This window comes from Dendrobium catenatum, unplaced genomic scaffold, assembly GCF_001605985.2.
Source record: "Dendrobium catenatum unplaced genomic scaffold, ASM160598v2 fragScaff_scaffold_243, whole genome shotgun sequence".
NCBI lineage: Eukaryota > Viridiplantae > Streptophyta > Magnoliopsida > Asparagales > Orchidaceae > Dendrobium > Dendrobium catenatum.
The window spans coordinates 1,624,223-1,639,552 of NW_021318705.1; the positions used below are offsets into that span (position 1 = coordinate 1,624,223).

The following is a 15,330-nucleotide window of genomic DNA, read 5'->3' on the forward strand; positions in this document are numbered from 1 at the left end:
CGAAGCAAACCTTTATCTATTGGAGAGTCCCCTAATAGTGGCAAATATAAAATTTATAAAAAGAAAAAAGTCATAATATTTTATTCAAATTTGATAAGAAAATATTTTATATTAGTAAATGCACTTTGAGATTAAGAATCTGCATTGGGGGCAGCTGCCCATCTAAAAGTTAACAACAAAATTAGTGCAAATAATTATATTTTTTTTTTCTTTAAAAAAATTAAAAAAAAAAAACAAAATTTCACAACTAACATTAGTAGAAGCATATTTGACCGTTAAAAACTCATTATAATCATTTCTAAAACAACAACAACAAAAAATTATAACCAATTACAACTGTAGCACACCAATCTGAAAATAAAAATTAAAAAAAATATATCTTAAAAAATATAGAACTAATCAATAAAAAATTATATCATATTCATCTCAAAATAAATTCAATTATCATAAAACTCATCAAAATCAATTTCGAATTATAATATCTGACCCAATATATCAAAATAAGCTATTTCTAATAAAAAAAAAAAAGATATTACAAGGACAAAATATTAGAAATAATCAGCATTTGGCTTATGACAAACATCTTTGAATTGTAAAACTGGTAAATTATTACAGAAACTCAGCCTACAGATAACCATGAACTATATACACATTAGCTGAGGATTTTATCATTATTAGTTCAAATAAGTGATGTAACATTAAAATTGGGTGAATTGCACAAACGTAATGCAAGCGTTTTACAGAAGGAAAAAGTGGCGTCTAATGAAAAATTGCTACAAAAGACATCCTATTCTTATAATCTATATAATAGTAAAATTATAATTTAACCAAAAATTTGCAAACATTAATAGAATTGGATATTTCAAACAGGCCCATTGTAAAATAAGAGTTGTTACCCTGAGGCTTCTGCAGCAGCACCACCCTTATACTCTCTTTGCTCCTCTTTAGCAAACTCTTCAATTAACACGCGTTGCCTATCTGTGAGGTTACTGCATTGGAAAAATAAAGCAGATCTTAGAAGTTCAATATCGTTTTATTTATTTTGTTTTATTATTATTTTTGCTCAATCCAAAATTCTCAAAACCTTAGTAACGAGTCCCACAAATATTCAATATCGCTTGTTTACTTTAGCAAAAGATAATATTATCAGAGGCTTACTTTTCTTTTCCAACAGGCTAAAAGGGAAGAGGCATAGGAGAAAAACTTACACAGGTATTGTAACGTTAAAATGGACGTATTGGTCTCCATAGAATGATGAGTTCCTTGTCTTCATTCCTGCAGGAGAAGCAAAATGAAGTGATCATTCAATATGACAACGATAGTCAAATATATATATATATTATCACAATTCAGCTCTTTATATATGATAAAGGTGATGTTTACAGCAATTTTTTGTATGCATGAGTGGATTGAGAAAGAAGAGCATTACCTTTTCCTTTTAAAACAACCTTCTGGCCTGGTTGCGTGCCTGGTCTCACCTGAGGGGTAAAAGGAATTCAAATGTCACAGGAAAAGAATATATAAATCCAAAATGAATTGTCGTAAGGCTATAAGAATCCTTAGGCACGCTCAATGAAAACCGTAAAACAATTTGAAAAGGTAATGAAAAAAAAAAAAACTTTAAACAAACCTTAAGAACAACATCCCCTGTAAGAGTTGGAACATGAATAGTACCACCTAATATAGCCTGTAAGTATAGAAAGAATAAAATGTTAAGCTTTACAGTTAAAAAAACAATAGACTAGAGTGATGCGTACTTCATCGTCAATACTAAGGACAATTTGATAGTGACGCATGTAAAGAAAGTTTTAGCAAGTCAAAATCAGCATTTCTTCAGATTGAAATTTTGTCTAACAAGAATGAAATACAAACCTTGAATAAAGCAAAGTAAATATGAAATATTGTGGCAATGAAAGAATTAAATGTAACTATAATGTGTATTGAGCCAAAAAAAAAAACAGGCGAAATGTAAATGTTTTGCACAACACTGTTTATGATATGTACTTAAAATACATGATTTCCACAGCATCACATACCTGAGTGATACTTAGAACAGCATCAACATGGATATCAGATTTCTCTCTGCGGAAAACAGGATCATGCCGGACCTACAATAGGATTTTTTTTTTAATATTCTGCACAGATCATCATTATTAGGACAAAAAATGGAACTCACTACCTTTATAGTAACATAGAGATCACCAGGTTTATTTCCTTCAGGATCTGCACCACCACTGCCATAGACCCTTATAGTATCATCATCATCCACACCTGAGGGTAGCATGAAGAGTATGCGCTTTAGTACAAAAGGAAAATTAAAAGTAACTCCAGTAAGAAATTCAGGAATCGACACCATAAAGCCAAATACAATCATACACACCAGGCATGACATCCAGTTTTACTGATTTTGTTCCCCTGAAGACTTTATTACCCTTGCATGATTGGCAAAGGTTCTACCAACAAACGGTAAGATCGAAGAATTTAGGTTAACATAAATATTCTTCAAAAACAGAGCAAATGCTAGTCCCAATAGAAATTTATGCACGAAAAAATTTTATACCTTCACGGTTTTCCCGGAACCACCACATTTTGAACACGTGGTTTGCATCCTAAAGGGGCCACTTTGCATGAAAATCTGTTACAAACTTACAATGTTCAAAATAAGAGAAAGTTATTATATATATATATATATATATATACCAAAAATACAAAGTTTTAAGTTAGAGAGTGTTCATATTGTTAGCTGACCGTTCCCACGCCTTTGCAAGTTCTGCAAGTCTCAGGCTTGGTACCAGGAGGTACACCACTCCCACCTACAAAAACACAAGGCGAAAATATTTCATTATTTGGTTAAAATTTTAAAAATTAAGTTAGCCTACTTTTTCCATAAAGCACATGCCACTTTTCCAAGTAACAATCAACATACCGCAAGCCTCACAAGGGAGGGAAGTTTGAAATGTCAATGTTTTAGTGCACCCATGGACTGCTTCCATAAAAGATATCTCAAGAGAGACCTAGATAGATAGAAATAAATTAGTTCAACTTTCACACCTAAGAGATGGATCTAAATAGATAGTATGCTTAGCAAGTTGTTCATGGAGAAGAACCCACCTTGACATCTTGTCCACCAAATTCTCTATCTCTGAAAATGTTCTTGAAGAACTGTAAGCCCAGTAACAGAAAGAGGCAAGTTAAGAATGGAGGCTTAAGATGAAAAACATATTAATACATTTCACATTAGCATCTGAATTAAAAACCCATCTTACTTATAGTACTCGTGTGTGTCTATATATATATATATATATAAACCTGTAAGGTGATCTTACATTTTGTATTTATATACAAAAAACCTATAAGGTGGAGCAAAATTTTCTTTCCTATTATGGCCTCTTCTTTAACATTAATATCAAGAATCCTCATGCTAAGAAAGCCCTCAAAGCCCTGTCAGCTTCCCATTCCATCGATATAATGAGGGAAGAAATGGCACTATCTTTTCAGGTATTAAGTTCAAAGACAAAGGTCAGGCACATAGTAGAAAGAAAAAGGGCCACAAATTGATGTTCCCAAATTTGAGTCACCATTTTCTGTGACCTGGACTAAAATAAGGACAAAAGGGAGCTGCATGGTCGTAGGTTCCATGTCCAAAAACCACATTTTTCATTTTCATCCTTGTTTTTTATTAATGAAACATAGTAGCAAATCATCTCTTTTCATGAGTGTATCTAAAGAGTTGTTTCCTTTTACTTTCATGAGTATTATAGAAGATTACACTAGCATATCTACCTTGTTTTAAATTCTCTTGGGTTGTGTTCTCTCTTTTACCAAATTCTATTTTGCACCTCTACTCATCATTTGTCTGTATCATAAAGATGCAACAGATGGATAATGGTAAGAGTTTATCATGACCTCGATGAACAGTGGATAAAAATAAAACCAACACATGTAATGGTTCTACAAGTAAGAAAAAAGAAATTTTGTGGGGATAATGAATTCGAAATGGAGAAGCACCACCAAATAGTATAAGATACTCGATTAATTAAAAAACAAAAGGTGGAACCATATCGCCCAAAAATTCCTATGAACAAGGATGTGAATCATTACAAAGCGAATGTGAATCATTGTATTCACAACAAAGCTAGTATCAATAAGAAGACGGTGTTTCATTTAGCAACCCCATTTTGTTAAGATGCATATAAACATGATAATTGCCGGATAATAACATTCTCAGCCTACATGCGAAAAAAATTGCAAGAATTCAAAAGTATCAGTGACAACAGTTTTATTTGAATGAAAAATTCCACTTTTTCTTTCTTGATAACAAAGTTTGAGTACAAAGAATATTTTTTACTAAAATTTCAACAAAACAGAATAATGAAAACACAAACGAGTCCATATAAGACTTTGTCCCTAGCCATCTAAATGAATCACGTGAAAAGGTGTACTACTATGAACGGAGGATGACACGGCAATGGTATCATATTCACAATCTTCACATTCAAACTTTGAGACAAATGATGGAGCATGAGTGAAACTACAAAGATGGTGAGGTGGAAAATGACCCAGATGATAGTGTCATTAATAAGAGAAAATAAAGGATAAAATAGTAAGGGCTAAATCAATAAAATAATAAAAACCTCCAAATTTAACACATCCACCAATTGTCTTCTTCTTAAGGTCCCAAAGAGCCCAATAAGAGGGATAAAAGGCTATCAAACAAGTGTGAGATTTTATGAGTCAATGTACAGACAATAGATTTGTGAAAAAATTGGAACACCTAAACATTGTGTAATGTTGATGATGGATGCATGAATCTTTTTGCAAAAATTGGAGGAGATCCATCAATAATAATAATATATGGAAAGAATGTAATAGACATGAATAAAAAGTAATCATCGATTATCTATCATATGAGCATAAGCACCAAATCTAAAACACAAGATGCACTCGAATGAGTAGCTGCAACAGAGCAAAGTGAAGAAAAAGCATAAGAGGTTAATTGGCCAGGTGAGAGTACTATAGATGGCGGTCATAGTCTTCTTAAGATATGATAACTGAGCTAGATGGAGTCCCAATGGAGTCGATGGTAATAGATCAAGTGTTGCGGTATGAGCAACAGGAAGCTAAATTATTCTCAATGATGGCCAAATGAATGGTTTGTCCTTTAACAGTATTGATAAAGCGGGAAAGAGTTGAAGCACGAACAAATAAGGAGAAAGCAGGGAATATTTTAAGGATAGTGGAATCTTCCATTAATTGAGCTTGAACAAGTTGTGGTAATGCATGAGAATGGGTTGAGAAATTCCATTCTTTTCCACTTAGTTGGATTTATGAAATGGCAATATTAAGAAGTTTGTTTTATATGTTGTGTCATTCATGCATATATTTTTCATCCTGGTGTAAGGAAAATAAATAGGAGTTTAAAGTTTGTGCCGAGAGATGTTTCCCTTACTCTTTAAGTAGGTGGAACAATCACAAGCATAGATGGGATAACAAAGACGGTCAAAGAGAGAGAGAGAGAAGAGGGGTGGCATCTCTAGTGAAATTACCCAACCTTGATGTCATGTTGAAAGAGAGAGCTTAGAGGGTTCGTCTATATATAATAAAGGATTATGTACATGTTATGAAACGTAAACAGATAAATCTAATTTACCCCAAAAAATGAAAAACTTTTCTATCTTAGCATTTTCCTATGACAAAAGGGTATATATATGATCAAACAATACAATTACAAACGATCAACAATTAGCATGCAATACAAGCAATCTCAAGACTGCTAAAGCTAATTAAAAGAGTTCAAACGACTATCTCATATGATGTTATGATAACTCAAGGCATTGTTAGAATACCATTGGCCAAATTTTTAAATAGATTAAGATTGTTTGATTACCACCTAAATAAATAATTTAAACTGAACTTGAAAAAGGTTTTCTTTCCATGCACAGTAAAGCATTAGAAATAACCCAAGCTCAAAGGTAAATGTTTGCTGAGCAGTGGAAAAGTTATGGCAACAGAAAGCTGCACAAGATGTTGATCAATGACAAAAAGACAAGAAATATCATGAGAATTCACATACATCGTTCATTCCACCACCAGAAAAGAAATCATCAAATGGGCTCCCAAATCCAGCACCTCCAAACGGCCCACCAGGACCTCCTCCAGAGGCAGCTTGTTCAAAAGCATCAGGACCAACCTGGTCAAGTGTCCCTTACATACATCAGCAACCAGAAACAAAAACAATAATGAATAGTCCAATAAATCAAAAAATAATGAAAGATTAGCAATACTAAGATCTTATCCAGTGCCCATTATGAAGAGATGGATAAGAACGAGGGATGAAATAGAGATGAATCAAAATTTTTTACAAAACTTCATGAAAATTAGAGAAGGAAAACTGCATAAAGAAAAACAAAATGTAGTAAGCTCAAAGAACTATAGAACAATCTGCTATAGTAGATTCAAGGGTAATGAATTATATGGAGCCCTCATTTAGTAGCATTGTAGCAATTAAGAGTTTTAGAATACAAAAAATGAATCATACTATTATAATTCAAATTCTTGACATATATATATCTTTACAATAAATTAACCATCTCAAATAATGGATCTATAGATTTTTTACCAAAATAGAATTTTGCTAAACTGTGATGAAAACATCAATAACTACAACTAGAATGCATCGTGAAAGTTTTAGCAATTTATTGTGTATTATCAAAAGAGACCAATCGCAAAAGTCATCAATACTACACTAATCAACGGGCTGAATTGTTTGTCCAGAAATAATAAGGTCATTAAGGACTCGTGCATTTTCTATTACTTTCCTTTATCAAACTTATTTTTAATATAGGTAACAAAAACAGGCTCAAATATCAAATTCTCTAAACTACTAAAACTTTTTTCCAGCAAATATTATGAACACAGAAACAGAATTACATTCAAAATGGTTAAATAGTAAACAGAAAATGAAATCACGAAGACAAATACCTGGTCATAAAGTGATCTCTTTTCATCATCTTTTAGGACCTGCAAAGCAAATCAGAATGCAGGTTCAAGTTACACTAGTCAAATGTTTTGGAAGTTAAATTCTGTTAGAAAAAATTTATCAACTTCATAATCTGAGATACATGGTTGTATCACCTCATAAGCTCGTTGAACCTCTTGAAATTTCTTTTCAGCATCAGCGTCCTCTTTATTTGTATCAGGATGAAGCTTCTTTGCAAGCTAGAAAAAGTAAGAGTATGCTTAGGAGCTAAAAAAAGGTACAATAGGATATAAACTCGTTCATTAGATATTGTAAACATAGCAATGTAAATTGAGGAGGGTAAATTACTATCAAAAAAGTATAACTCTGTATTCCAGAGCTTAAAGTCTCTGATCAGATTGTGCATGCACAACTAAAATTTTTGTTGCAGATTTTCAATATCACAATAAAAAAATTTACCTTTTGTGTGTGTATATATATATATATATATATATATATATATATATTGTTTCAACATAAGAAATATCATAAAAAACAACTATCACATTTATGCAAAAACAAAAGTTTTTGATTTGCATATATTTGTGATTAGATTAGATGCCACAAAATACTAATCAAAATAATAATTGAAGCAAGAAGTGCCTCAATAAAAGTAGTCTCGACTCAAAGCTCACTCTAAACTGACTGATTTAGCACATCTCAGGTTGAACTAATTAGTTTAAAATTAACAATGGAACAAAAAACCATTTAATAAGAGTGGACCTCAATCTGTTTTGTACGGTGAGCAAACCAACACATGTCATTTTAAATTAGATTAAAAAGGCACCCCAAGAGAACAACCCCAAAATGATTGACTGGCTGAGCTTGTGGGCCCCGCTAGTGAGCGCGGCGGGCAAGGAGAGAGAGGGGGCTCAAAGGGGATTAATTACTTACAATAGAAGACCAAAATTTGGAGGGAATTAGGAATGCTTATTTAGGGAAATGGGGTTGATTTGACTGGGAGAGAATTAGGGCGCTTCCTATTCAGGAAGGAGATGTTTATGAAGGTTGTTATTAATTATGGGAGAATTATTTAGGAAAGTTTTATTTACAATTGGGAGAGAATTATTTAGGACAAGAGATCTAATTTAAATTCAAAATCTAAGAGGGGATTATTTAGTGAAAGGGAGGAGGAATCAATGGGGGAATTGTTTAGGAAAGTTTTAATTACAATTGGGAGGGAATTATTTAGGACAAGATATCAAATTTGAATTCAAAATCTAAAAGGGAATTATTTATGAATTTGGGAGGGAATTAGGAGCCTATTTAAGGCTAACTATGTTCTTATTTTGAGGGGAGGTAATTTGTGTTTGTTGTAGTCTTCTTTGAGAGGGCTCTAGCTAGCGGCTAGGGATTTGGAAGAGGCAGATATTCCTCTCCATTTGAAGATTCAACTGTATCTTACTATTTTCTTTCATATATCTAGCAATACAAAAAATTTTGGTGTATTTTTCTTCCTAATTTCTTATTGTCGTTCGCTGATTTTGGAAAAATTGCATCCACTTCCTATCACATAACTACTCTTGTTTTCAAGGATTATACTAAGGAGAATTAGCTAGATAAATTTAATCTAGGAATAAATGGCATTAAGTTAGTACCAATTTAAATTGTATGCAACAAAGATGATGGGAGGGAGGTGCTAAAGAGCTCTATAAGGATTAAAAAGTTGAGGCATGAAATAGCATGGTGTCATGCATATTGGGGGTGGCAATAATCATTAGAGAAGATTATGCATGAAACATCAACATTTATAAGATCAAAGCATAGAAACAAGGATCCAACTAGGCTATAACCTATAAAGAATTGCCAAGTCTTGATTTGGTTGTTTGAAGTAAAGGATTGCATTTGGTAATGCCATGCTATTATTGTGATATGTTTTTTGGATACAAAATAAAAACACTTCTACTCTCTAAGAATTGACCAATCTGGTCAGCATATGTATTACCATGATTCTCAAGACAGTCTTGAAGATTAAACTTACTCAAGAAAAATGCATTTGTGGCCTACTGATAAGCAAAATAAGTTAGCAAACAATTAACGGGAATGCATGATCGCCATTAAAATAAAGAAGGGTTGGGGGCCCTACACAATTCTTCACATTCAAAATGTCACCCTTGAGAGTAACAACGCTTGTAATTAAATAGATTGTAAAAATGTGGCTTAAATTCATGATGTTGAAGATGATTCCACCCCATGATGCTTGATTATACATTTAAAGCCAGCCAATTTCCATGGTTTGCATTTGTAAACCAAGATACAATTATTTATTTAGTCTAAAAGACGCAACAAATAATGCAAGGGTTAGGTTTCATGCTTCGATTCAATTATAAGCAACACAATACATATAATTTGTTTTAGTTTTCATTACAAGGAAGAGGGAGAGAAAGAGAGAGAAGACAGAGATCACCCCATATACTCAGACAGAGATCACCCCATATACTCTATTATACACTTAAAGCCAGCCAATTGACATGGTTTGCATTTGTAAACTGATATACGTTGACTTGTTTATTTAGTCTACAAGAAGTAGCACATAAGGCAGAGGTGAGATTTCATGCTTGAGTTCAGTTTCAAGCAACAAAAATGCATTTTATAGTTTCAGTTTACGTTGAGGGAGGGAGGGAGAGAGAAAGAGAGAGAGAGAGAGAGAGAGAGAGAGAGAGAGAGAGAGAGAGAGAGAGAGAGAGAGAGAGAGAAATGTAAATAAAGAGACACTAATATATCTCAAAGAAAGCATATTTTTATTATCTTGACAATGTATCAATAACCAACTTGAGTGATTATGGAGCCCGTTGAAAATAGTTCACAATCTAAAGCATAGATGTTAAACGACCTTCCACCGAATGAAGCATTATTGAGCTCAATGAAAATTGATAAATTATAGAATATTTACAATGTATTAAGCGCTTTACTTACCCCATAGTACGCCTTCTTAATATCTGAAGCACTTGCACCTTTACTCACTCCAAGAACCTCATAATAATCTCTAGCGGACACCACTTGTGTCCCTACACGTCATTAGAGCCAACATAAGCAATAATTCATTCATCATATCAAAGCAAGAAGTTATCTAAGAACAAAGAAAATTTCACGAGAAATAAGGAACCAAATTATTCTAAAAAAAAATTTAAACATTCACAGAAAAACATGACATACCATGAAAATACCTCTTTTGGAAGCAACGATCAAAAAAACTTGCACACCGATGGCCAATAGCTGACTTACCTGAACCAATCCACAATGTATAGGATTAAGTGCGGCAACTTGTTGGGATAAAAACTTGATGTGAAGCAAAAAAAGGACTTTTTTTTTGCTGGTTCAACGAGAAGTCTACGAGGTGTAATTAAGGTGATTTACTTCATAGGGGTGTTTACTTTCAGAGATTAAATGAGACAATCTGTCCACATTCGCATAAAATTTACCAGCAATTCCCTCGCAGAGAACCAAACAGCCCCTAAAATAAAACAATCATCGAGAAAAAATAATAATTAAGACAGCATGAGGAAATAAAAAAACACACCAGTTTTCTGATTTATATCCGTGAGAATCCTCGACGAAGTACATATCCCCGCGACATGCCACCGCGCTGAGACCCAAATCTACGTCGAGCAGGAAGATAATAATATAAGATTATCTATCCAGCCAATATAAATGAAAACGACCATAACAACCAGAGAAGAAGAAGAGCTCACGGAAGTGGCGGCATCGGACGACTCGCTGGAGAGCATCGAACGAAGGGAACGGCGGGCCAAATATACGGCCAGGTGAGCTCCTTGGAATCGCATGGTCGGATAATTCGCCGTCGATCGGAGGTAGAGTTCTACTGGCTTCGCATTATAACCCGCGAGGAGTTATATGGTTCTCCAGAGATGCTACCTAAGCAGAAAGGAAGCGGGGATCGGGATTTGGGGTTTAGGGCTGGAAGAGTTCGAAAAAATGACTTGCTGTGCTTCTGGAAATTTCTAAATGGGCTTAGTTTTAATTTACAGGGGCGCAAGCAAAGCCCAAGCCTGATTGCCGCCTGCAAAATTGTCAGTTTTTTCCGTTCTAATGGATATATCTATACTATCTATATCTATACTACTATATAAAAGTGGCTTGGGATTTCACCCATAGCAAATCTTGACCTTTTATTTCTAAAGTTTAAATTAATCTACATCGTTCATTTATAACTCTTCAAATTCTTCTAATTTTCACTTCCTCCAAAACATTTATTCACTCATTTATTTATTCACTGTCCTGCTTTTAAAGCCAGTTCACATCACCTCAAAAACAAATATCAAGTAATAATTTCAAACGTCACTGCCAATTCGTATAAAAAACAAATATCAAGTAATAAATTCAAAACGTCACTCCCAAATTAATTCGCACGCAGTTCAAAAACAAAACATTAAAAATTGCTCATACCTAAAAATTAAAGCCAAATCAAATATAAAGTAAATTCAAAACGTCACTACCAATTAATATATAATATTTATTCTATTCTACCTATTCTACCATTTATTATTTGCTCAGGCCTAAAAAGTAAAGCCAAATCAAATATAAAGTAAATTCAAAACGTCACTACCAATTAATATATAATATTTATTCTATTCTACCTATTCTACCATTTACTAAATTAGCACAGCCATCCGTTTCACATTACCGCAGTTTCGCAGTGAAACCCTTGCATTCTGCGGCCGATTGAATTCATGCCCGCCGCAGCCATGCGTTTCAACGCACAACGAACTGGACGGTTACTTCTCCAACTGGCCGTTCAGTGGCTAACATCCCCAAGCGTTTCAGTTCCTCTAGACGCACGAAGGTACCTTGACGAATGGATCACCATTTAAATCCGTAAGCATACATTCTTCTAATCTCTTTCGCTTTCTGCCTCTTTAACTCATTCGTTTTTTTACATCCTTCTTCGTAGCTGGTTGCAAAATTGATACTTAAAGAGTCGCTGCTTCTTCAATTTCGTTAGTCCTGTCGTAGTCGCTGCTTCTTCGGCTTCGTCGCTCATAAGTGTCGTTGGGAGTTCGCTGCGAAGCTAACGATCCCTCTTTGCTCTTGTTTCTATTTGCTCGGAACTTGTTATTTGGAATTTGTTTCTTCGCCTTCGTTGCTCGGAAGTGTCGTTGGGAATTCGCTGCGAAGGTGAGGATCCTTCTTTGTTCTTCTTTCTATTGCTCCGAACCTATTATTCGGAACCTTCATTTAAATCCGTAAGCATACATTCTTCTAATCTCTTTCACTTTCTGCATCTTTAACTCATTCGTTTTTTTACATCCTTCTTCGTAGCTGGTTGCAAAATTGATACTGAAAAAGTAGCTGGTTGCAAAATTGATACTGAAAGAGTCGCTGCTTCTTCACTTTCGTTAGTCCTGTCGGAGTCACTGCTTCTTCGGCTTCGTCGCTCATAAGTGTCATTGTATTCAGATCATCCTTTGCAGGTTTGGGTCGATTGAAAAATATAATATATTTTAGGTTTCTTCTTATATGCTAGTATTTGCATGCATAAATCAAATTGAAACCCTCTTTCTTTGTGTTGTTTCAGTTGATTGTCATTGCCCATTCAATTTCCCCTTCCACACTTGAGAAGCCATGTCTTTATTGTGTTAGTTCATTTTCATGATTTTGAAGTTCAATGTGAGCCATGGGAAAATTCTGAAAGAATTAATTTAATGTACTTATACCATGAATGTAGGTGATAAATACATACATATGAAACATCACAATCCTACTCATTTTATAGTTAGGAGAAGAAGTTTGGGGTGGTGTTTCACATTCATTAATCTCTTTATTATTCACTTGCATACATACAGTCATCTCATATGCTCGCTATCAGCATACAAGCATGCGTCCTCATAGTAACACTCTCACACAAGATTTATTCTAAGTAGTGCCACATATGTTGCATACTACCCACCTAATATAATGCCTTAATTGAGTAATGTGATAACAACTGAGTAATGGGTCTTGAATACAACAGTTATATTCTTTTATAATTAAAAATTCATTTATTGCAAACACTTGGATATATAGAAGGGTAAATTTTTGTTCCTTTTGTATGTTTTTTAGTTGATTTATGACCCTAATCATAAATTTTCCTCCTATTATTGGATTTGAATTTATATTTTCGACATCCGGCCCTACTAATGAAAAATTAGATTATAACAGAAGATAACATGCTATCACCAACGATCAAGGCAGTCACTTAACTATCATCGACAATAAAGGCATAGTTGAAAGTTAATGCTAAGAACCATGGCATCAGTGTCGTTGGGAGTTCACTGCGAAGCTAACGATCCCTCTTTTCTCGTCTCTGTTTACTAGGAACCTGTTATTTGGAATTGGTTTCTTCATCTCCGTTGCTCGGAAATGTCATTTCAGATGATTTTGGGACAATCACATTATCAAAAATATGTTTGAAAAATAGTTAGTTAACATTAGATAGGGATGTGGAATGACCATAGCGTTTTAAATTACTCCATGTTTACGCCAAAGATTATCATTAAGTTTATATCTTTTTTCATTGGTTGAGAAAACACTTGGAAATAATATTAAAAAAAACAAGCATTATTGTTTTCTTTTTACACATGATATAATTATAATTTATAATTAGTAATGCATTCATTGAAATAGTTGCTTACAATATTTGAGAAAATATTAGAAGATAGAAGCCCTAGACTTAGAGAACAAATAATTAATATATGATGTATAATTTTATGGTATGCATTTTTTGTATCATCGACAATAAAGGCATAGTTGAAAGTTAATGCTAAGAACCATGGCATCAGTGTCGTTGGGAGTTCACTGCGAAGCTAACGATCCCTCTTTTCTCGTCTCTGTTTACTAGGAACCTGTTATTTGGAATTTGTTTCTTCGACGTTGCTCGGAAATGTCGTTTCAGATGATTTTGGGACAAAAAAAAAATAATTCTTATATATATTTATGGACCAAAAAACATGAACAAAGAAAATCAAATGCATTTTTGATTTAATTCTTTCTTCATACATTTATTATAATTTTATCTTTAAGAATAATCAGGAAACAAAACAGTATCTAAGCCTAACACGCTTGAAATATTCTAGACAGAAAAATATAGATCAATTCAAGCATTCCTAGAATTTTACATCCTAAAAATAAACTGAATGTTAACGAGACCCCGCAAATGATTTATGAAGGCAATGAAAAGGAAACAGGTAATGCACACAAAACCCATTTTATGTTTTATTCATGAGTAAAAATCTATAGAATACCGCAACGAAAACATTTGTTTAAGATGTAGACATGAGCATCATACTTTAACATATAGGTTTATTTAAGATGGACATATTGCTTTCAAAAATCACATAAGAAAACCTTTAATAAAAAATATTTTGGAAAAGCAAAAGGTACGATCAAGTACTACAAAATTTGATTTCATGTGCTTTTAGGTAGAAATCCGTGTAACAAATATATGTTCACATTATCAAAAATATGTTTGAAAAATAGTTAGTTAACATTAGATAGGGATGTGGAATGACCATAGCGTTTTAAATTACTCCATGTTTACGCCAAAGATTATCATTAAGTTGATATCTTTTTTCATTGGTTGAGAAAACACTTGGAAAGAATATTAAAAAAAACAAGCATTATTATTTGCTTTGTACACATGATATAATTATAATTTATAATTAGTAATGCATTCATTGAAATAGTTGCTTAGAATATTTGAGAAAATATTAGAAGATAGAAGCCCTAGACTTAGAGAACAAATAATTAATATATGATGTATAATTTTATGGTATGCATTTTTTGTTGTTGTGGTATGATGTTAATGATCAATGTTATTACTAGACAAGGTGATGCTTTAGAATGATTATTTTAGTATTTTAGATCTATTATACCAAAGAATAGCGATATAGATAAAATATATCTTTAGAGTTAAAGGTTGGATGGTTAAACTTGATCAGTTATTCAGGCATTTCTTAAAAAAATATAATATCATTCAGGGTTATAAATAAACTTTACAAAATTACAATTAGACTGGGATAACCATGATGCTTCCAGAACTCTGCCACAAATATAAGTTAGGATGGCCATGATGAAAGCATTAATATCATGCATTTAGGCTGTAGAAATTTGATGGTTGTATTGGATCTAATGCATTCCGGCTATATTAGGATATGAAAATTATCTTGCTTTTATGTAAATGATGTGACAAATGACATGGTATAAATGACATTCTGCAAAAGACAGAATTATTTATCGGTTTAGTCTATATTTTAAAATCTTTTGCTTTATGTAAATTATTTTGTTATAGTGGGCCAAAATTTAAAAAAAACATT

The 15,330-nt window shown here is 33.1% G+C and overlaps 1 protein-coding gene across 1 annotated transcript; it reads right to left on the bottom strand.

The window, feature by feature from the left end:
* Positions 1-642: 642 nt before the first annotated feature.
* On the bottom strand, positions 643-10,945 carry LOC110102075 (chaperone protein dnaJ GFA2, mitochondrial). Its single transcript, XM_020830251.2, has 18 exons — positions 10,711-10,945; positions 10,539-10,617; positions 10,175-10,243; positions 9,935-10,026; positions 7,135-7,218; positions 6,982-7,020; positions 6,074-6,190; positions 3,112-3,162; positions 2,927-3,014; positions 2,749-2,813; positions 2,561-2,635; positions 2,381-2,453; positions 2,180-2,271; positions 2,037-2,108; positions 1,631-1,687; positions 1,430-1,478; positions 1,209-1,275; positions 643-989 (listed from the first exon to the last, which is right to left on the bottom strand). Exons 1-18 carry the CDS (start codon positions 10,801-10,803, stop codon positions 893-895), a joined length of 1,359 nt encoding a protein of 452 aa, XP_020685910.1. The 5' UTR covers positions 10,804-10,945; the 3' UTR covers positions 643-892.
* Positions 10,946-15,330: the final 4,385 nt, after the last annotated feature.